General features: G+C 43.9%; 1 protein-coding gene across 1 annotated transcript in view; it reads right to left on the bottom strand.

Moving 5' to 3' along the window:
* Window positions 1-24,744, bottom strand: part of SH3KBP1 (SH3 domain containing kinase binding protein 1) — a 530,500-nt gene that overhangs the window by 222,543 nt on the left and 283,213 nt on the right. Inside the window, exon 4 of the mRNA XM_077294639.1 lies at window positions 12,098-12,204. Coding sequence (XP_077150754.1) covers window positions 12,098-12,204 — 107 coding nt within the window. The remainder of the gene's footprint in view (window positions 1-12,097; window positions 12,205-24,744) is intronic.

The raw sequence follows: 24,744 nt of genomic DNA, 5'->3' as shown, positions 1-24,744 counted from the left end.
CTGGGCAATATACTACGTCACTTAGCAATATACTACGTAACTGGCCAATATACTACGTCACTGGGCAATATACTACGTGGCTGTGTGCTGTATACTACGTCACTGGGCAATATAATACGTGGCTCTGTGCTGTATACTACGTCACTGGGCAATATACTATGTAACTGACCAATATACTACGTAACTGGGCAATATACTATGTGGCTGTGTGCTGTATACTACGTCACTGGGCAATATACTACGTGGCTGGGCAATATACTACGTGGGCTGTGCAATATACTACGTGGACATACATATTCTAGAATACCCGATGCGAATTGTCTAAGGGTCACTTCCATCTGTCTGTCCCGGAAATCCTGCGTCGCTGATTGGTCGAGGCCGTCAGGCCTCAACCAATCAGCGACGGGCACAGTCCGGCCGAGAATTAGGCCCTCCCTACTCCCGTCCAGTCGGTGCCCGGCGCCGCTCCATACTCCCCTCCAGTCAGCGCTCACACAGGGTTAATAACAGCGTTAACAGGCCGCATTATGCCGCGGGTAACGTACTCCGTTAACGCTGCTATTAACCCTGTGTGACCAACTTTTTACTATTGATGCTGCCTATGCAGAATCAATAGTAAAAAAAAATCTAATATTAAAAATAATAAAAAAAAAAAAAAACCTGCTATTCTCACCTTCCGTTGTCCGCCGATGCACGCGCGGCTGCCGCCAGCTTCCATTCCCAGAGAGGCATTGCGAAATTACCCAGATGACTTAGCGGTCTTGCGAGACCGCTAAGTCATCTGGGTAATTTCGCAATGCCTCTCTGGGAATGGAAGCTGGCGGCAGCAGCTCGCGCATCGGGACAGCTTCGTTGGACGACGGAGGGTGAGTATATAACTATTTTTTATTTTTATTATTTTTTTTAACAGGGATATGGTGCCCACACTGCTATATATTACGTGGGCTGGGCAATATACTACGTGGCTGGGCAACATACTATGTGACTATACAACGTTGGCTGCGCAATGTACTACGTGGGCTGCGCAATGTACTACGTGGGCTGCGCAATGTACTGCGTGGGCTGCGCAATGTACTGCGTGGGCTGCGCAATGTACTGCGTGGGCTGCGCAATGTACTACGTGGGCTGCGCAATGTACTACGTGGGCTGCGCAATATACTACGTGGGCTGCACAATATACTACGTGGGCTGCGCAATATACTACGTGGGCTGCGCAATGTACTACGTGGGCTGCACAATGTACTGCGTGGGCTGCGCAATGTACTACGTGGGCTGCGCAATGTACTACGTGGGCTGCACAATGTACTACGTGGGCAGCGCAATGTACTACGTGGGCTGCGCAATGTACTATGTGGGCTGCGCAATGTACTGCGTGGGCTGTGCAATGTACTACGTGGGCTGCGCAATGTACTATGTGGGCTGCGCAATGTACTGCGTTGGCTGTGCAATGTACTGCGTGGGCTGCGCAATGTACTACGTGGCTGTGCAATATACTACGTGGGCTGTGCTATACACTACGCATACATATTCTAGAATACCTACTTTTACACATTGTCTCCATCAGTGTCCACTGCACTGAATACATACTTTTTTTTTTTCATGTATAATTTTCTTATTTACCTGTATCTGGCTGCTCTTCTACTATATAATTGTCTAAGGGTCACTTCCGTCTTTCTGTCTGTCCTTCTGTCTGTCCTTCTGTCTGTCTGTCACGGAAATCCCAAGTCGCTGATTGGTCGTGGCAAAACAGCCACGACCAATCAGCGACGGGCACAGTCCGGCGGAAAAATGGCCGCTCCTTCCTCCCCGCAGTCAATGCCTGCTCCGTACTCCCCTCCAGTCTGCCCTCACACAGGGTTAATGGCAGCGGTAACGGACCGCGTTATGCCGCGGTGTAATGCACTCCGTTACCGCTGCTATTAACCCTGTGTGACCAACTTTTTACTATTCATGCTGCCTATGCAGCATGAATAGTAAAACGATCTAATGTTAAAAATAATTTAAAAATAAAAAATCATTATATACTCACCGTCCGTTGGCCCCCGGATCGACAACAGGCCTTTCCCGCTCGCGACGCTCCGGTGACTGGTCCATGCTGCGATCTCGCGAGATGATGACGTAGCGGTCTCGCAAGACCGCTATGTCATCATCTCACAAGACCGCAATGCACTTTTGAGACCGGAGCGCACGAGCAGCGTCGGTAACCGCTTCGCTTGGATCCGGGGGCTCCGGAAGGTGAGTATATAACTATTTTTTATTTTATTTCTTTTTTTTAACAGGGATATGATGCCCACATTGCTATATACTACGTGGGCTGGGCAATATACTAAATGGGCTGTTCAATATACTACGTGGCTGGGCAATATACTACATGGGCTGTGCTATATACTACGTGGCTGGGCAATATACTACATGGGCTGTGCTATATACTATGTGGCTGGGCAATATACTACGTGACTATACAACGTGGGCTGCGCAATATACTAAGTGGGCTGCGCAATGTACTGCGTGGGCTGCGCAATGTACTGCGTTGGCTGCGCAATGTACTGCGTTGGCTGCGCAATATACTGCGTTGGCTGCGCCATGTACTGCGTTGGCTGCGCCATGTACTGCATTGGCTGCGTCATGTACTGCGTGGGCTGCGCAATGTACTGCGTGGGCTGCGCAATGTACTGCGTGGGCAGCGCAATGTACTGCGTTGGCTGCGCAATGTACTGCGTTGGCTGCGCAATATACTGCGTTGGCTGCGCCATGTACTGCGTTGGCTGCGCCATGTACTGCATTGGCTGCGCCATGTACTGCGTGGGCTGCGCAATGTACTGCGTGGGCTGCGCAATGTACTGCGTGGGCTGCGCAATGTACTGCGTGGCTGTGCAATATACCAAGTGGGCTGTGCTATACACTACGCATACATATTCTAGAATACCCGATGCGTTAGAATCGGGCCACCATCTAGTCTACTATATAATTGTCTAAGGGTCACTTCCGTCTTTCTGTCTGTCTTTCTGTCTGTCACGGATATTCATTGGTCGCGGCCTCTGTCTGTCATGGAATCCAAGTCGCTGATTGGTCTCGCCAGCTGCCTGTCATGGCTGCCGCGACCAATCAGCAACGGCCACAGTCCGATTAGTCCCTCCCTATTCCCCTGCAGTCAGTGCCCGGCGCCCGCTCCATACTCCCCTCCAGTCACCGCTCACACAGGGTTAATGCCGGCGGTAACGGACCGCGTTATGCCGCGGGTAACTCACTCCGTTACCGCCGCTATTAAACATGTGTGACCAAGTTTTTAATATTGACGCTGCCTATGCAGCGTCAATAGTAAAAACATCTAATGTTGAAAAATAATAAAAATAATAAAAAATCATTATATACTCACCTTTCCCGCTCCTCGCGACGCTCTGGTGACCGCTCCATGCAAGCGGCAGGTTCCGGTGCCAAGGATGGTCTGCGAGAAGGACCTGCCATGACGTCACGGTCATGTGACCGCGACATCATCACAGGTCCTGCGCGCCTGCGCGAGAAGGACCTGCCGTGACGTCACGGTCATGTGACCGCGACACGGTCATGTGACCGCGACGTCATCACAGGTTCTGCGCGCCTGCGCGAGAAGGAGGCGACAGGACTACAAGGGTCCCTGGAAGGTGAGTATATGGTTTTTTTTTTTTTAAACCTGTGACATACGTGGCTAGGCAATATACTACGTAGCTGGGCAATATACTACGTGACTGGCCAATATACTACGTGGCTGGGCAATATACTAAGTGGCTCTATGCTGTATACTACGTCGCTGTGCAATATACTACGTGGCTCTGTGCTGTATACTACGTCACTGGGCAATATACTACGTAACTGGGCAATATACTACGTGACTGGCCAATATACTACGTGGCTCTGTGCTGTATACTACGTCATTGTGCAATATACTATGTGGCTCTGTGCTGAATACTACGTCACTGGGCAATATACTACGTAACTGGGCAATATACTACGTGGCTGGGCAATATACTACGTGGCTCTGTGATGTATACTATGTCGTTGTGCAATATACTACGTGGTTGGGCAATATACTACGTGGCTGGGCAATATACTACGTAGCTGGGCAATATACTACGTGACTGGCCAATATGCTACGTGGCTGGGCAATATACTACGTGGCTATGTGCTGTATACTATGTCACTGGGCAATATACTACGTTACTGGGCAATATACTACGTGGCTGGGCAAAATACTACGTCACTGGGTAATATACTACGTCACTGGGCAATATACTACGTCACTGGGCAATATACTACGTGGCTGGGCTATATACTACGTGGGCTGGGCAATATACTACGTGGGCTGGGCAATATACTACGTGGGCTGGGCAATATACTACGTGGGCTGTGCAATATACTAAGTGGACATGCATATTCTAGAATACCCGATATGTTAGAATCGGGCCACCATCTAGTGTCTTATATTCTAGGTTCTTCAAAGCAGCCACCTTTTGATTTGATGACTGCTTTGCACACTCTTGGCATTCTCTTGATGAGCTTCAAGAGCTAGTCACCGGGAATGGTCTTCCAACAATCTTGAAGGAGTTCCCAGAGATGCTTAGCACTTGTTGGCCCTTTTGCCTTCACTCTGCGGTCCAGCTCACCTCAAACCATCTCGATTGGTTTCAGGTCTGGTGACTATGGAGGCCAGGTCATCTGGTGTAGCACCCCATCACTCTCCTTCTTAGTCAAATAGCACTTACACAGCCTGAAGGTGTGTTTGGGGTTATTGTCCTGTTGAAACATAAATGATGGTCCAACTAAACGCAAAGCGGATGGAATAGCATGCCGCTGCAAGATGCTGTGGTAGCCATGCTGGTTCAGTATGCCTTCAATTTTGAATAAATCCCCAACAGTGTCACCAGCAAAGCACCCCCACACCATCACACCTCCTCCTCCATGCTTCTCAGTGGGAACCAGGCATGTAGAGTCCATCCGTTCACCTTTTCTGCGTTGCACAAAGACACGGTGGTTGGAACCAAAGATCTCAAATTTGGACTCATCAGAGCAAAACACAGATTGCCACTGGTCTATTGTCCATTCCTTGTGCTCTTTAGCCCAAACAAGTCTCTTCTGCTTGTTGCCTGTCCTTAGCAGTGATTTCCTAGCAGCTATTTTACCATAAAGGCCTGCTGCACAAAGTCTCCTCTTAACAGTTGGTGTAGAGATGTGTCTGCTGCTAGAACTCTCTGTGGCATTGACCTGGTCTCTAAACTGAGCTGCTGTTAACCTGCGATTTCTGAGGCTGGTGACTCAGATAAACTTATCCTCAGAAGCAGAGGTGATTCTTGGTCTTCCTTTTCTGGGGCGGTCCTCATGTGAGCCAGTTTCTTTGTAGCACTTGATGGTTTTTGCCACTGCACTTGGGGACACTTTCAAAGTTTGCCCAATTTTTCAGACTGACTGACCTTCATTTCTTAAAATAATGATGGCCACTCATTTTTCTTTACTTAGCTGCTTTTTTCTTGCCATAATACAAATTCTAACAGTCTATTCAGTAGGACTATCAGCTGTGTATCCACCAGACTTCTGCACAACACAACTGATCGGCCCAACCCCATTCATGCACTTACAGCCAGTAGATAACTCCAACTGTACGTGGATCAATGATCTGCATGTGAATTATGGATCATTAGCAGCCATGCTATTTTAGCTTAGGTCTCTATATGCATTATGGAATTGTAATTTATGTGTTTTGTGTGAATGGGGAAAAAGAGTAAGGTTCTCTAAGGACAGGTCCTCTCAGCTTCTAAGTTATTTGCCACTTTAACCCTAGCAATGGTGAAGTTCGTATGGGATGGATTGAATGTCGGTTAGAATTAGACGGTGTTCTTCCCGCAGTTAACTTAGGTATTGTCACATCACTCCCTACTCAAGAAATTGTGACATGCCTAGTAAAGATCTGCATATCTATTCATGGAGGAACCTCATCAACGATCTTTAATCAAGACTACAGGAGAACTGCCTGATGGAAGTCATGTCTGATGCATGTCTGATGAAAGTCGTTTCCAGTGCCTGAGTCCAGTCATTTCCAGTGCCTTAGTCCACGATATCCAGAAAAAAGAAAAAAAACTTGTGACATCCAGCAGTCTCATCATGCCAGACATTCTCAAAAGCCTGCTGAATCAAGCTATTGGAGAGTAACGTGAAGTCTGGCAAGGTGACGGGTGCAAACAGGATGATGTTGACTGACCTATGGACTGTGAGGATGAAGCTGTTCCAGAGTCTGACCAGTCACAACTGGAGAAAGATGGCTTTGGGATAGGCGGAAACCTGAAGATTGACAACTAAAAACCAGAACAGAGACTGAAGACTGCAATAAGACTCCAAGAAAGAAGAAGAAGGTGAACTCTGTGGATAGAGATGTGGGTTACGGTGAACTGCAGGGAAGAGCTGACGGCCATGTGGATGATGTCTAGGTACCTAAGTGCAGAATTATACTTCATTCCATCATGAACTGTCACTAGTTATAAATGGGGTTGAGTAGGCAAATAAATCCCAGCACAACACTTCCCTCAAATTTCATTGTAGTGTTCTCGACAACAGGAAGATTGTAGAAGGGAAGTACCCCAAAATGTACATCTTTACATAGATATGTGTATAGTGATATATAATTCCTCCACATGTGCTCAGTAGCCTCTCCTCCACCTTGCACCATGTGCTGGTATCAGGATTGAGGGGATATACCTTTGCCAGCGGACACTAGACTTGTGACCTCATCCCCACATACCTGGGGCTGGACACACCTCTTCTTGGCTGGACATAAAAGGGACAACACATGTGCTTGGAGGCCTCTTTTGCCTCTCTGGCTTGCTGGGAAGATCATGGACGTACATGGTGGTTAAGTATACTCTGTATCTCCTTTTCTTATGAGGCCCTGTACTACTCATTAGGGATAGCAAGCTATAGATGGGAGGGGTGATATTGTATATGTGATTTGGGTAATTTGGGCAGTTTATTGTGGGTTTTTACTGTGTCACATCTTAATTGACGGTTATTACTGTGTGATATTGTTGGGATATCACTGTATACTGTAGTGAAATTACTGTATTAGTGTTGTAGTATCAGCATAATTGTATATATATATATTTATAGTCACCAGCTTGGGTATAAATATATATGTATGTTATAGACTGCAGACTTGTGTGTATGTGTAATAAATATCCTTTATTGTTACACTGTTTTGTCTCAGTTTGTATATAGCATAAGGAAAAGATAACGTTGAGGCATTATTTTGTGGATATTAATTATTATTAGCCAAGCTCCGTGATAATAGTTAATATCGGACCTCACTAGAGGTGTAAGGAGGGTTCCTCCTTTGATACTATAAGGTTTATTATTTTTAGTTTAGTTAGGAGGGAAACCCGTCCTATTACAGTGTGCTTTATTTTCTGTTCAGTCACGGGCATCGCACCCACTCAATTTGATCGATTTCCCTGGTTGAGCCGACATCACTGGAATCCCAAGCTTGCGCAGTGTGGCGCTTGGAGCCACGCTTGCGCAGTGTGTAGCATCGAGCTAGCCGCGCTTGTGCAATGCTTAGTGGGGAGTCGAGTGTCACAGCCCATGCTCGGCTCCCCGATCGACACTGTGCAAGAACGGCCGGCTCCACCCTACACACTGCGCAAGCGCAGATGCCCGCTAGACACTGCGCAAGCATGACTCCAAGTGTCACACTGCACGCGGGGGATTCCAGTGACATCGGCGCAACCTAAGAAATCAATCAAACTGAGTGATCGGAAATGCACATGACTGAACAGAAAATGACACACACTCCTATTACTAAACGAGCAGGTACAATGTAAGTGTATAAAGTGCTTTTTGGACATCATTACAGCGCTGTTTTTAATTTTAAAAAAAAGTGTTCGTGAAACACATTGCATCACTAATAACGCACTCTGGACAGTTTAGATGCTTGAAATGACATAACAGATTCCCTTTAAAGAAAAACTCACAAGTCTGTTAGTGGGAGAATTCTTGCTGGTTGGTAAGTGTTCAAATACTTATTTCATGCAATAAAATGCTATTTAATAGTTTAAATATCATATAATGTGATTTTCTGGTTTATATTTTTAGACTCTGTTTCTCACAGTTGAAGTGCACCTACAATAAAAACTACAGACTTCTCCATTCTTTGTAAGTGGGAAACTATGTAAAATCTTCATTGTATCAAATACTTATTTTTCCCACTGTATGCATGTGCATAGGAGTCACACTATGCATAAATCCAGGGGGGAACACACACACACACACACACACATATATATACAGTATGTATATATATATATATATATATATATATATATATATATATATATATATTGGAACAGCACCATAGAAAATACCTCAATAGCGTGCATGCTTCCCCAACCAGCAATCAACTGGCTCCTTTGAATAAATAGCAAAAAGGGGAAACAGCACAAAAATATAAAAAAAATTGAACTTTAAAGCCCAATGGCATGGCGACGTTTCGGATATAAAATCCTTTCTCAAGCCAAGATCAAAGTTATCTCTGACCCTAGGTGTTGAAGTAAGGGTCTGGCTGTTACCTGTTACCTCTCCATTCACTCCCTCCTAGACCCTTCACAGTCCAGCTTCCGCCCCCTACACTCGACAGAAACTGCACTCATCAAAGTGACCAACGACCGTCTGACAGCAAAATGTAACGGTGACTACTCTCTGCTTATTCTTCTAGATCTTTTTGCAGCTTTCGACATTGTTGACCACCCTCTCCTACTCTCTAGGCTCCAGTCACTAGGCATTAAGGACACTGCTCTCTCCTGGTTCTCCTCCTATCTTTCTGACCGCTCCTTCAGTGTTCTATTCTCTGGCTCCACTTCATCTCCTCTTCCTCTCACTGTCAGGGTACCTCAGGGCTCAGTCCTTGGCCCCCTTCCCTTCTTTCTCTACATGGCCCCAATTGGACAGACCATCAGCAGATTTGGCTTTCAGTACCATCTTTATGCCGACGACACACAACTATACACGTCATCCCCCGACCTTACTCCCGCTGTACTGCAGAACACCAGTGACTGTCTGTCCGCAGTCTCCGACATCATGTCCGCTCTCTATCTGAAACTTAACCTCTCCAAAACTGAACTTCTTCTGCTCCCACCATCTACTAACCTCCCTAAACCTGACGTTTCCCTCTCCGTGGGTGGCACCATAATAACACCCCGGCAGCAGGCACGCAGTCTGGGTGTTACGTTTGACTCCGATCTCTCCTTCACATCCCATATACAATCTCTTGCCCGCTCGTGCCGCTTACACCTAAAGAACATCATTAGAAACCGCCCTTTTCTCACTATGGAAACAACAAAAACCCTCACTGTCGCCCTGATCCACTCCCGCCTGGATGACTGAAACGCTCTGTTAATTGGCCTCCCCCTTACTCGACTTTCCCCTCTCCAGTCTATCCTTAATGCGGCAGCCAGGGTTGTCTATCTAGCTAATCGTTACTCGGACGCATCCGCTCTACGCCAGTCGTTACACTGGCTGCCCATTCATTATAGAATCCAATTCAAAGTACTTGTTCTCACCCACAAAGTTCTTCACAGTGCAGCACCCCCTTACATCTCCTCCGTCATTTCTGTCTATCGGCCTAACCAGTCTCTGTGCTCTGCAAATGACTTTCGACTAACCTCTGCACTAATCCGTACCTCCCACTCCCGACTCCAAGACTTCTCCCGTGCTGCGCCAATCCTCTGGAATGCTCTACCCCAAGATATTAGGACCATTCACAATTTGCACAGTTTTAGGCGCTCCCTCAAAACACATTTGTTCAGAGCGGCCTATCATGTTCCCTAAGCAGTCATTTTATGTTTGTGTGTAGCCCATTCACTACTTCCATGTATCCCCCCCTCCCTGAAGATGGCTGGACCATCATTGTAAATACATCATTGTAAATAAGCTCCTGTACTTTGCATCTCCCCCACCTCATTGTAGATTGTAAGCTCTCACGAGCAGGGTTGTCTGATTTCGCTTTAATTATTGTATTGTTAACGTTGTTACTTATGACTGTTGTGTTTGAAACCGTTAAGCTGTAAAGTGCTGCGGAATATGTTGGCGCTATATAAATAAAGCTTATTATTATTATTATTATTATTATTATTATTAAAGCCACACTCCTTTTCCTGATCACATGGACACAGACACAACTGCAGTGTCCATGTAATCACTGGTAATGTACATGTATAAATGGAATTGATCGCTAATGGCATTATCTAAATTAAACACTAACAATTCTTTCTAAAATGCAGGAAAATCTAAGTTTTGCAAGAAAGGGCTCCAGGTTCAGGAAACAGGATGGCAGCTCTTCTGTGAGGAATACTAGGGAACAGTAAGGCCCCAATAAAATCTGTGATTATTGTCTTTATTAAGAGGGAGAAAGTAAGGGAGTTAACAGTGGCATTGAGGAGCTCCTGCATTTCGTTTAGGCTTGCCATGTAATGCTTTAAATGGAGTGCCCTTTAAAACACCAAGTCATGCTTACTAAAAAATACATTCTGAGAAAGTTGAACAGAAGTTAGTTTCTTATTAATTATTGCAAATTCAAAAGGTCTGTATGCGAGTGACATAAAACCCACACATCAGCAACTCCATGGGGATGCCTACATATAAGGCACATTAAGAATAAAAATAGTAAAGCCATTTTGCTCAATAAACACCCACCGTTCACAATTAACATAAAAGGAGAGCGCATAAAAGAAAAAAATGTTATTTCTTTCCATAGAGCAATAAATCTTATGTGGTTTCAGTTCTACTGAAGGAATATGTCTTTTTTAACTCCTAAAATCTCAACATGGAAGAAAGTTTTTTGTTATAATACCAACAATATATTACCTTTAGGCCGCGGTTTAGACAAACGTATGAAAAATTATCCAATTTTCATCCAGAAAAAAACGGATGATTTTCATTAGTATCTGTATACCATCCGTGAGTCAACGGTATGTCTGTTTTTCACATTAGTATTCTATCTGTATACCATCCGTGAGTCATCCACATGTCTGTTTTTAACATCTGTATGGCATACGGTACTTTTTTATACATGAACATTTAAAAATAATTGTAATGTATCTGTAAAAAAAATGGATGCAATACAAATGATCCGTATGGGATCCATTTCGATTTTGCACACCCATAGACTTATATGGTTGAGTCTTATCCAAAATTTGGAAGAGATTAGTGCATACTTGACAGCCTCATTTAATAATATTGGCTTGTGTGGTGTCCAAATTTAACCCACACAGTAGATACAACAGGCTAGTCTGAACAAGCCCTTAGGATACAATCACACATCTATGTCTATTTTCACATTTGTGTAAAACAGACAATTTTTCTTCCATATGTCGTCTGTTTTGCCTCCATGTTGCATTCTTTGTTTTCTCACTGGAGCAGGTAAACTGTGTGAACTTTTATCCAGTGACTCTTAACAATGGGTATGTGAAAAACAGATGAAGGAAGGATGGAACGACAAAGTGTATCTTCTATTTTTCATCAGTGTTTAACAGATCGTCAAAGGCTTTATTCCCCGAGTCTGACCCACGAAACAAGCAAGAATATAACATGCTTTGAGTCTCAAGGATCGGTGTGTATGGATCAATTAAACTCCGAATCTGTGTGCTGCCGAAAAAAATGGATGTGTGAACGCTGCCCTAGGTGGCAATTACAAAAACATAATTATGGAAATGATAAAGCATAGTTCCAGGTGCTCTCTTCTTTATGTGACTCACATCCATGGTCAAAGAATGTGTAAATGGGTTTCTGTATGCTTATCTATTAATATTACTACATGTAACAATGTCAATCTACTTCTCTATGCAATACATGTACAACCAATGGAACAGTGTTATTTTGATACAGCATCAATATAGAGCTGCTCTCCTCCAAGACTGAAGACATAAAACGTCCATAGACTCTATCCTAATTTTTGGAGGAGAGTATTGCACAACTGAGCACCTCTGTTTCTTCATTTTAACTATTGTTGGGGTCTCAGCATCCCGCCTTAAGCATTTATATGACTTTAAGCATAGCATTCAGAACCATAAAAACAGTGACTTACTTCTCCAAGTACTTCAATGATCTCCCCAACTTTAAGTTCAAGTTCATCTTCATTCTGTGGTATATAACTAAAGGCCACTTGACATCTTCTCCGCCTTGTTCTCTCACCTGTCCACATGAAGAGATTGAAGAGAGGTAAAAATATGCTTCTAATACAAGCAAGATGACCACAAAACAGGCCATTCAACCTATTCTCCCTATTTTATTCAAGTCTAATGAAAAAATAGAATAGAATTTAGTGGTACCGTGAGATCCTCTAAGTCTGCCAACCAAGATGAGCCACCCATTAAATTAGTTTCCCTAAATAACCAACTTGGTTCATTAGGAAATAAAGTAGTAAAATAATATACTTCCCAATTTGCAAACCATAATTTCCATATTGCCCATTCACCAGTCACCTGCCACCGATATTCCTGATCCACTAGTCTATGGAATATTTAAAAAAGCAACCAAAACCCAGGGCACATGCCCTACTACCCGGCTTTATCCCTGAGGCAACATAGTTCTGTGCAAAAATGGATCTTTCCATGTCATAACCTTTAAAACACAAAATAATCTGGAAATAAGGACACAAGGCCCTACAAAAGATATCTTGGAATAACATCTATAAGAGGTGATCTGAAATAACATTGAGACTTATTTCATGCACTTGCAGCCAGTTAAAAGGCACCTAATATCAGAGGAGGATAGAAAAAGTATTTGATTTTCATATAGATAAAGAAATATTACTCTGGTAATACCTTTTATTATAATCTGAAATAATATGTGGTAACCCAGAGTAAAGCAGACAAGGCAGTTAGATCTTCCATTGTTTCTTATGATTAATTTTTAACTGAAACAGCAGCGAGGGTTGAATACAATGCAAAGTGATATTTTTCACGAGAACAGAAATAAAAGAAAGCACTTAACATTTTAGTTCTAAAAGAACTCATAGTCATAGATATAAACAATATAGAACGCCTCTTCCCAGTGGAATATTGTGTGCGCTAGTTCCTAGGTGAGCACAAAGCAGAGAAAAATGACTAAATATAAAAATATAAATATCAGAGTTGAGTAAAGCCAATAAACATCATCTCATGACAAGCATCTGATGCCAATATTTTAGAACTTATATAAATAACTTTTTCATACATTGCATAGAGTTATCTGAGTAAAAATAATGCTATTGGGGCTTTTGCATATGATAAAGCCTAGAGCCTGTGACACAACCATTCCAAATAAAGACAGATTTTATTCTTGCGGAATCGCTTCATTTAGAAGTGGTGGGACTGAACATGATGGACCATAAGTGAATTACAGGAAGCATAATCGGCATGGGCATGTGTAGGATCCCTCTATGTTGTAAAGTTCTTCTGTTAGTCCTCCTGAATATTTATGAATAACTTTACAAGCAGGCAGTATCATTCATTGTTAATGGGATGCATCCTCAACATTCAATTATCAATTTATTCATACATTTCTAGCAAGAATAACCGAGGAACGACACAACACAGAGTTGTGAGAAAAGACGCTGCAGCAGTATTAATATATCAAAAATACAAGAATTTGCTAAACTGGTCATGAAGAGAGAGCGGGTATGTGTTATTTAAATAAAAGACATATTGGATGTGGATGCCGTCACCCTTAAAGGTATCAAGGAAATTGTACTGATGAAACAACTGATGGAAAACATCTGGATTTCTCTGCTAATTTGGATTTACAATGTACAGTTACATCCATATATATTGGGACAGAGACAACATTTTTCTAATTTTGGTTATAGACATTACAAATTATAGCTAATCTACAAATGGGGCTAAGCGAGAACAAGACAAAGACGTAGAACTCAAGGCATGTGCCCTCGTAGATAGGTGTCAGGGGGTAGCATCAACAATGCGATTACCTTAGGCCAGAACATATTGAACTGAAACATTTACTTTTGAACTGAAACACCCCAGGATAATTTACATATAGTCATTCTCTTCTAGGGTTACTTACATGTAAAATATTTGCAATGTGAAAAAATCATAACTTTCGTGTTCCCATTTTGTACCTCAAAATACTGTGTGCTGCAGAAAAAAATGTGGAGCAAAACACCGTAATCAAGTAAGTTTGGTCTTTGCTAGGTGAGATTGCACAACGTGTCGCAGAAGTGGCAGCATCAATGTCTGTGAGTAGCTGCTGAAATAAATGTTCTACCATTTCACATTATGTATGAATATTTTGTACAGTATGTTTTGTTTAGTGGGCTTATTTATTTTAGCATTTTCCCCCAATCAATTTACACAATTGCTTATTTACACAAAACAATCAATATGTAGTAATATTGTTCTAGATCAGAGGTCCCCAACCTTTCTGACCTTGAGAGCCACTTCCAGCTATGAAAGAGGGTCGTGAGCCACATTCAGCTCTGAGAGAGGGTCGTGAGCACAACCAGCTCCTTCCCCACTCACAGTAGTGACATCGAGAGCTTCCATTACTGGTATAATGAGAACCAAAGCTTTTCCACTGAAATCGCATCAAGGCAGTATGCCAAGCTCCACGGTTTCCTATCTCACCCCCATTCAGGCCTGCTCTTCCATACAGGGCTACACACAAAAGTAACCATTTAGACATCTGCTCTTAATAGTTCTTTACACCTGGTGCTAATGGACCAAGCTGGCAGCCGCGAGCCACACATCACGGGCCCGCGAGCCACATGTGGCTCCCGAGCTACAGGTTGGGGACCCCTGTTCTAGATGATGACAAACTTTCCTAAATGTGTGGAAATGTTCAAATGCTTATCCACAGAATGGTCGATCATTTCCAAGAATCTGGGCTCCTGTTAATAAAATGGTCTAACAGATAAATGAGACAACTAAGCAAAGCTCTGCTTTCATTTTTTCAAGCTGTTCCATAGACATGGAAGCTGCACTGTAGCTGTTTTTAATGTTAGACATTTTAATATAAGTAGCACAATAAATCTAATGACTATTTTAATATCATACTTGCGTGGGGAGCATTATACAGTGTCAGGGGCTTTGGGGAAATAAAACTATGTAAGGCGTTGTTTGGATGTCATACTTGAGTGAAGAGCAGAGGGAACATCATATTAGTGTGAGGACATCATAATGTGTGAAGGGGTGTGGGAACATATTACTGTATGAGAGGCTGTGGTGACAAAATTCTGTGTGATGGGTTATGGGGACATGATACTGTGAGAAGGCCTGTGGGGACATCATACTTGTGTGGGAGGACCATAACAATATGAGTGCCTTTGGAGACATAATACGGCGTGAGAGGCTGAGGGGGCATCATGCTATGTGAGGGGCTGTGGAAGCATCACATTTTTCTGTGGGGTTGTGGGGACATAATGCTGTGTGGCACTGTAGGGACATAATACTGTATGAAGGGCTGTGGGGCCATGATACTGTGTAACAGAATGTGGGGAAATAATACTGGATGTGCAGCTTTTGGGACATAATGAAGGGCTCTAGGGCCCTTATACTTTGTGAGGGGCTGTGGGGACCTCATACTTGTTTGTGGGGACCTCATAATGTGTGGGGTTCTGTGGGGACATCATACTTGTGTGGGAGAACCATAAAATGTGTGAGTGGCTGTGGAGACATCATACTTGCCTGGGGGCCTGTAGGGACAAAATACTGCGTGAGGCACACATATTGTGTGGGGGAGCTGTTGATAAAGGTACATCTATACTTATTAAATATCTTTAAGACTGAAAAGCATTAGCAGTACAATTTGCTGTTTTTTATAAATTTTCTAAAAAGTAGTAAATTATATTGTTTTGCTTAGCTGCTGCATGTAAGAATACATGTTACACTAAGCCCTATTTTGAATATGTATTAACAGTAGCTGCTGCTCAATATACTGAATTCTGCAAAATATTAAGTAATAAAAATATTAAATAATAATAAGCAACACAACAGTCAGGGTCTCTCATGTGGCATCTTAGGAAAATTTATCACCCCTCATCTAAGGTATTGGTGAACCGCTATAGCCCGCAATATCCGAATACTGTGTATTTTAGTTTCTTTTTACCTTATTCGGCAAGGAAGTGGAATCTATACATTTATGTCTTAATTTTTCAACACCCAATACTTGAAATATCTCCAGCATCACTTTAAAAGCAGACGATGAAAAAGAAATGATCATGTCTTCTACAATTCCTCCTCCATAAGTTTCTGCAATAGTAAGAAAGTTTTCACATATTCTACCTGTGTGCTAAAATATGCTTCCCTGGATAACAGTAAGACCACTGAACCAGACGTGATGGTGTCGTGAAGGTGGCTGTCACCATTTATAGTGTTACACTTCATAGGCACATTACAGTTATAATGAAAACTCACTTTACCTTCACTTTCCTTGGACATGTTGTATCATCCTAAGTGAGCTAGATGTTCTGGGTTATTGGATAATGTCACTGCTGAGTAAGTGGAGCATGAAATCAAGGGAAGAGAACAAGCAGGATATCTGCAGTGTAGATTGACATTTTATACTCATTTTTCCATATAGAGACACTTGCTGGATGTTGTGAAAATATTTTTGTTAAATACGGTAGAGGAAAAAATTAATTGATTTAATGAACAAAGTAATGTTTAATTTAAGTTATATGGAAATGTCTGGCTTTCCACCAGCCAAACCCCTAGCACGACAGAGGGAAGAGCTGTCAATCAAGGAAAGGAGAGTGGTGCTGGGTGGGGAGTAATGAAGAAAACACATGCGTATGGATCGATCAGCCACCAAGGAACTTCCAGCCTCATAAAGATAAGTTCAGAATGGGATTTCTTAGCACTGGAATATCACTTTGGTACATACAGGTATCAATTACATTGTATTTCCATGCATTCGTTTGTGTGAGGAAAGGTCTAAAGTTGATGACCGGTTCCCTTTCGAGCAAATTTCCAGCTTTTCAGACACAAGGTTCCCATTGTAACCCCACTCTAAAACAAAATAATGTCTTGCACATGATAGTTTTGAGTGCAGATCTTCTGAGATACATGTAGGTCAGTGTTATGGACCTGGTGGTTAGGAGCACCTGGAATGACCTGATGGTTAAACTAGACGACAGGACAAGCTCTGGGAAGTGGGATCTCTGCTGACCGCAAATTCTAATCCTATCACACACACTAGAAATAGCCGTGGAGCGTACCTAACTCTCCCTAGACGCCTCTTCACAGCCTAAGAGCTAACTACCCCTAAAGATAGGAAATAAAGCCTTACCTTGCCTCAGAGAAATTCCCCAGAGGTAAAGGCAGCCCCCCACAAATATTGACTGTGAGTTAAGAGGAAAGTCACAAACACAGGAATGAAACAGGTTTCAGCAAAGGAGGCGAGTCTTCACTAAATAGACAGAGGATAGGAAAGGGATCTATGCGGTCAGCACAAAAAACTACAAAAAGCCACGCAGAGTGTGCAAAAAGACCCCCGCACCGACTCACGGTGCGGAGGTGCCACTCTGCACCCCAGAGCTTCCAGCTAGCAAGACAATATCATGTTAGCAAGCTGGACTAGAACTTAGCAAGTACTAAGAAATATATTCAGTACACAATGAACAACAAATAAACTAGCAGGGACTTAGCTTCTGCTGGAGTAGACAGGTCATCAGAAAGATCCGAGAGAGATCTGAACCAGTACTGATACATTGACAGCTGGCATGAAGTAACGATCTGAGTGGAGTTAAATAGAGAAGCCAGCCTAGCCGCAAACGAGGGCAGCTGAGGAAGCAACCTCAAGAACCAGCAGTTCCACTCACAGCCACCAGAGGGAGTCCACGGACAGAACTCGCCGAAGTACCATTCATGACCACAGGAATTCGAGAACGGAATTCACAACAGTACCCCCCCTTGAGGAGGGGTCACCGAACCCTCACCAGAGCCCCCAGGCCGATCAGGACGAGCCAAATGAAAGGCACGAACCAAATCGGCAGCATGGACATCGGAGGCAACAAACCAGGAATTATCCTCCTGACCATAGCCCTTCCATTTGACCAGGTACTGAAGTTTCCGTCTCGAAATATGAGAATCCAAAATCTTCTCCACCACATACTCCAACTCCCCCTCGACCAACACCGGAGCAGGAGGGTCAACGGAGGGAACCATAGGCGCCACATATCTCCGCAACAACGACCTATGGAACACATTATGGATGGCAAAAGAAGCTGGAAGGGCCAAACGAAACGACACAGGATTGAGAATTTCAGAAATCTTATAAGGACCAATGAAACGAGGTTTAAACTTAGGAGAAGAAACCTTCATAGGGACATAACGAGACAACAACCAAACCAAATCCCCAACACGAAGTCGGGGACCAACACAACGACGGCGGTTAGCGAAACGTTGAGCCTTCTCCTGGGACAATGTCAAATTGTCCACTACATGAGTCCAAATTTGCTGCAATCTGTCCACCACAGAATCTACACCAGGACAGTCTGAAGGCTCAACCTGCACTGAAGAAAAACGAGGATGAAAACCAGAATTACAAAAAAAAGGCGAAACCAAAGTAGCCGAACTGGCCCGATTATTAAGGGTGAACTCAGCCAATGGCAAGAAGGTCACCCAATCATCCTGATCAGCAGAAACAAAGCATCTCAGATAGGTCTCCAAAGTCTGATTAGTTCGTTCGGTTTGGCCATTTGTCTGAGGATGGAAAGCCAAAGAAAAAGACAAATCAATGCCCATCTTAGCACAAAAGGACCGCCAAAACCTTGAAACAAACTGGGAACCTCTGTCCGACACGATGTTCTCCGGAATGCCATGCAAACGAACCACATGCTGGAAAAATAATGGAACCAAATCAGAGGAGGAAGGTAATTTAGGCAAGGGTACCAAATGGACCATCTTAGAGAAGCGATCACAAACCACCCAGATGACCGACATCCTTTGAGAGACAGGGAGATCTGAAATAAAATCCATGGAAACATGCGTCCAAGGCCTTTTCGGGACTGGCAAGGGCAAAAGTAAACCACTGGCACGAGAACAGCAGGGCTTGGCCCGAGCACAAGTCCCACAGGACTGCACAAAAGAACGCACATCCCGTGACAAGGAAGGCCACCAAAAGGACCTAGCCACCAAATCTCTGGTACCAAAAATCCCAGGATGACCAGGCAACACCGAACAATGAACCTCAGAGATAACTCTACTAGTCCATCTATCAGGGACAAACAGTTTCTCCACTGGACAACGGTCAGGTCTATCAGCCTGAAACTCCTGCAGCGCCCGCCGCAAATCAGGTGAGATGGCAGACAGAATTACCCCCTCTTTGAGAATACCAGCCGGCTCAGGAACTCCCGGAGAATCAGGCACAAAACTCCTTGAAAGGGCATCGGCCTTCACATTCTTAGAACCCGGAAAGTATGAAACCACAAAATCGAAACGGGAGAAAAACAGCGACCATCGAGCCTGTCTAGGATTCAACCGCTTGGCAGACTCGAGATAAGTCAGATTCTTGTGATCCGTTAAGACCACCACGCGGTGCTTGGCTCCCTCAAGCCAATGTCGCCACTCCTCGAATGCCCACTTCATAGCCAACAACTCCCGATTGCCAACATCATAATTGCGCTCAGCAGGTGAAAACTTTCTAGAAAAGAAAGCACATGGCTTCATCACAGAGCCATCAGAACTTCTTTGAGACAAAACAGCCCCTGCTCCAATCTCAGAAGCATCAACCTCGACCTGAAAAGGGAGCAAAACATCTGGCTGACACAACACAGGGGCCGAAGAGAAACGACGTTTCAACTCCCGAAAAGCCTCAACGGCTGCAGAGGACCAATTAACCACATCAGCACCTTTCTTGGTCAAATCCGTCAACGGTTTAACAACACTAGAAAAATTAGCGATGAAGCGACGGTAAAAATCAGCAAAGCCCAGGAATTTCTGAAGGCTCTTCACAGATGTAGGCTGAGTCCAATCATAAATGGCCTGAACTTTAACAGGATCCATCTCGATAGTAGAAGGGGAAAAAATGAAGCCCAAAAAGGAAACCTTCTGAACTCCGAAGAGACATTTAGACCCCTTCACAAACAAAGAATTAGCACGAAGGACCTGGAACACCATTCTGACCTGCTTCACATGAGACTCCCAATCATCCGAAAAGACCAAAATATCATCCAAATATACAATCATGAATCTATCCAAATACTTTCGGAAGATGTCATGCATAAAGGACTGAAACACAGATGGAGCATTAGAAAGCCCGAATGGCATCACCAGGTACTCAAAATGGCCCTCGGGCGTATTAAATGCTGTTTTCCATTCATCGCCCTGTTTAATACGCACAAGATTATACGCCCCTCGAAGATCTATCTTGGTGAACCAACTAGCCCCCTTAATCCGAGCAAACAAATCAGACAGTAGAGGCAAAGGGTACTGAAATTTGACCGTGATTTTATTGAGAAGGCGGTAATCTATACAAGGTCTCAGAGAACCATCCTTCTTGGCCACAAAAAAGAACCCTGCTCCCAACGGTGACGACGACGGGTGAATATGCCCTTTCTCCAAGGACTCCTTTATATAACTCCGCATAGCGGCGTGTTCCGGCACAGATAAATTGAAAAGTCGTCCCTTAGGAAATTTACTACCAGGAATCAAATTAATTGCACAATCACAATCCCTATGAGGAGGTAGGGCACTGGATTTGGGCTCATCAAATACATCTTGGTAATCCGACAAAAACTCAGGGACTTCAGAAGGAGTAGAAGAAGAAATTGACAACAACGGAACATCACCATGTACCCCTTGACAACCCCAACTGGACACAGACATTGATTCCCAATCCAATACTGGATTATGGACCTGTAGCCATGGCAAACCCAACACGACCACATCATGCAAATTATGCAACACCAAAAAGCGAATATCTTCCTGATGTGCAGGAGCCATGCACATGGTCAACTGAGTCCAGTACTGAGGTTTATTCTTGGCCAAAGGTGTAGCATCAATTCCCCTTAATAGAATAGGATACTGCAAGGGCTCACCACAGCGCCTGGCAAACTCCAAGTCCATCAAATTCAGGGCAGCGCCTGAATCCACAAATGCCATAACAGAGTAGGACGACAAAGAGCAAATCAGAGTAACGGACAAAAGAAATTTAGGCTGTACCGTACCAATGGTGACAGACCTAGCGAACCGCTTAGTGCGCTTAGGACAATCAGAGATAGCATGAGTGGAGTCACCACAGTAAAAACACAGCCCATTCTGACGTCTGTGTTCTTGCCGTTCAGCTCTGGTCAACGTCCTATCACATTGCATAGGCTCAGGCCTCTGCTCAGAGGATACCGCCAAATAGGGCACAACCTTGAGCTCACGCAAGCGCCGATCGATCTGAATGGCCAAGGACATTGATTCATTCAGACCAGCAGGCATGGGGAACCCCACCATAACATCCTTAAGGGCTTCAGAAAGACCCTTTCTGAAAATTGCTGCAAGGGCACACTCATTCCATTGAGTAAGCACAGACCACTTTCTAAACTTCTGGCAATATACCTCCGCCTCATCCTGACCCTGACACAAAGCCAGCAAGATTTTCTCTGCCTGATCCACAGAGTTAGGTTCGTCATAAAGCAATCGAAGCGCCAGAAAAAACGCATCTACATTAAGCAATGCAGGATCTCCTGGCGCAAGGGAGAATGCCCAGTCTTGAGGGTCGCCACGTAACAAAGAAATAATGATTTTTACTTGCTGAATGGGGTCACCAGAGGAGCGGGGTTTCAAAGCAAGAAACAGTCTACAATTATTTTTGAAATTCAGAAATTTAGATCTATCCCCAGAAAACAAATCAGGAATTGGAATTCTAGGCTCTAACATCGGATTCTGAACTACATAATCTTGAATGCTTTGTACCCTTGCAGTGAGTTGATCAACACAAGAGGACAGACCTTGAATGTCCATATCTACACCTGAGTCCTGAACCACCCAGAGGTTAAGGGGAAAAGAAAGACAAAACACACTGCAGAGAAAAAAAAAATGGTCTCAGAACTTCTCTTATCCCTCTATTGAGATGCATTAACACTTTGTTGGCCAGCTGTACTGTTATGGACCTGGTGGTTAGGAGCACCTGGAATGACCTGATGGTTAAACTAGACAACAGGACAAGCTCTGGGAAGTGGGATCTCTGCTGACCGCAAATTCTAATCCTATCACACACACTAGAAATAGCCGTGGAGCGTACCTAACTCTCCCTAGACGCCTCTTCACAGCCTAAGAGTTAACTACCCCTAAAGATAGGAAATAAAGCCTTACCTTGCCTCAGAGAAATTCCCCAGAGGTAAAGGCAGCCCCCCACAAATATTGACTGTGAGTTAAGAGGAAAGTCACAAACACAGGAATGAAACAGGTTTCAGCAAAGGAGGCCAGTCTTCACTAAATAGACAGGATAGGAAAGGGATCTATGCGGTCAGCACAAAAAACTACAAAAAGCCACGCAGAGTGTGCAAAAAGACCCCCGCACCGACTCACGGTGCGGAGGTGCCACTCTGCACCCCAGAGCTTCCAGCTAGCAAAACAATATCATGTTAGCAAGCTGGACTAGAACTTAGCAAGTACTAAGAAATATATTCAGTACACAATGAACAAAAAATAAACTAGCAGGGACTTAGCTTCTGCTGGAGTAGACAGGTCATCAGAAAGATCCGAGAGAGATCTGAACCAGTACTGATACATTGACAGCTGGCATGAAGTAACGATCTGAGTGGAGTTAAATAGAGAAGCCAGCCTAGCCGCAAACGAGGGCAGCTGAGGAAGCAACCTCAAGAACCAGCAGTTCCACTCACAGCCACCAGAGGGAGTCCACGGACAGAACTCGCCGAAGTACCATTCATGACCACAGGAGGGAGTTCGAGAAGGGAATTCACAACAGGTCAGGCTCTATTTGTATACCACGTTTGGATTTTTATTGGCAGTACAAGCCAGGAAGATTCTCTGATGTGTAACTCCAACGCCCATTGAGTCCCTTGGTAACATCGTAAACGAGTGTTGTTCGCTTCTTTCGTTTTGCCCTTTTTAAATGAAAGTGCACTCTGCTACCAACCCTCATGGAGGCAAAAAGATCACTCTTCTATCCTTAATGGATCTCTAAGGATAATTTATCATTTATTCCTGAAGTTTTCCTGGCTGTATACATAACCAAAAGGCTCAAGAGCAGAACCCTAATCCCTATTTATGCTTTAGGCAGTCATGTAAATGTTATCTAGCCAGGCTTTAAGAACAACCTGCGCGAAGACACGTACACATCTTCCAATCTTCCATGACCATCTAGGTAAGGCTATGTGCACACGTTGCGAATTTGCCTGTGGAATTTTCCGTGCGGATTCTGCATCTCTTGGCAGAGAACGCAGGTCAAAATCTGCGTGTTTTTTTATGCGGATTTTGTGCGTTTTTACTGCAGATTTTATGCGTTTTTCCCCTGCGTTTTCCTATAATGGAATGGGTGCAGAAACACTGCAGAAACGCACAAAGAATTGACATGGTCCTTTTTTTAATCCGCTGCGGATTCCTTGCGAAATTTTCCACACCATTATCACAGCGTTTTTATTTTCCCATTGATTTACATGGGAATCACTTGCGGTTCTGCAGCGTTTCTGCATGGAAAAAAACGCTGCGGATGCGCAGTAAATCTGCAACGTGTGCACATAGCCTAAGACTTTGGAGATATAATAGGACCTTCCATTCCTGAACCAAATGGATGGAAGGGTTCAAAAACTATGATATTACCAAGATACCGTGTGCAAAAAAAATACAATTATCTTCACGTTATTTAAAAAACAAACAAATCTTCCCGCCTATAATATGGGAATCAGAATCACGGTGGCTCAGTGGTTAGCACCAATCCCACCAAGGACAACATCTGCAAGGAGTTTATATGTTCTCCCCGTGTTTGTGTGGGTTTTTTCCAGGTACTCCGGTTTTCTCCCACACTCCAAAGACAAACTGATAGGGAATTTAGATTTTGAGCCCCATCGGGGACAGATATGATAATTTGCGCTGTAAAGCGCTGCAGAATATGTTAGCGCTATATAAAAATAAAGATTATTATTATGTTTTTCGTCTTTGATCCTTGCGCCACCACTTGCATATGTAACGACTAAGGTTTCGCATACTATGTGTAGCGTTTCCCTTACTTCGGGTCTTGGGGGACACTCGCTTGGCACGGGAATAACGCATACAGGCACGTTTTTCTATCAAAACACAGTCTCTTAGCTTTATTTCACATCCACATGAACAACATCTTCAGGAACTTTATAACAGCATAAACACCGTCTGTACATATTCAGCTTCATCACAGTACCTCACTGATCCCGATCAGCATAACACACGGACCTCATCCGTTACCTGTTGGCGACCTTCACGGGTTCCTGGACACCCCTTGACCTCAGAGGTGCCACAGACACAATGTCTCTCTCTTTCATTTACTCTGACCCCGGTCAGTACAACACGGTTCCTTCCAGTTACCTGTGGGTGCCGCACAGGTTCTCGGATACCTCTCTTCACCAGAGGCATCCTTCAGACATTCTCACTCTGTCTTTCCTTTTCTCTGACCCCGGTCAGTACAACATGAATCTCCATTCGTTACCTGCCATTGCTGCACAGGTTCCCGGATACCTCTCTTCCTCAGAGGTATCCTTCAGACATTCTCACTCTGACCCCAGTCAGTACAACACGGATCTCCATCCGTTCC

This window comes from Ranitomeya variabilis, chromosome 3 (assembly GCF_051348905.1).
Source record: "Ranitomeya variabilis isolate aRanVar5 chromosome 3, aRanVar5.hap1, whole genome shotgun sequence".
NCBI classification, from domain to species: Eukaryota; Metazoa; Chordata; class Amphibia; order Anura; family Dendrobatidae; genus Ranitomeya; species Ranitomeya variabilis.
This window is presented reverse-complemented; position numbering and strand designations above follow the sequence as displayed.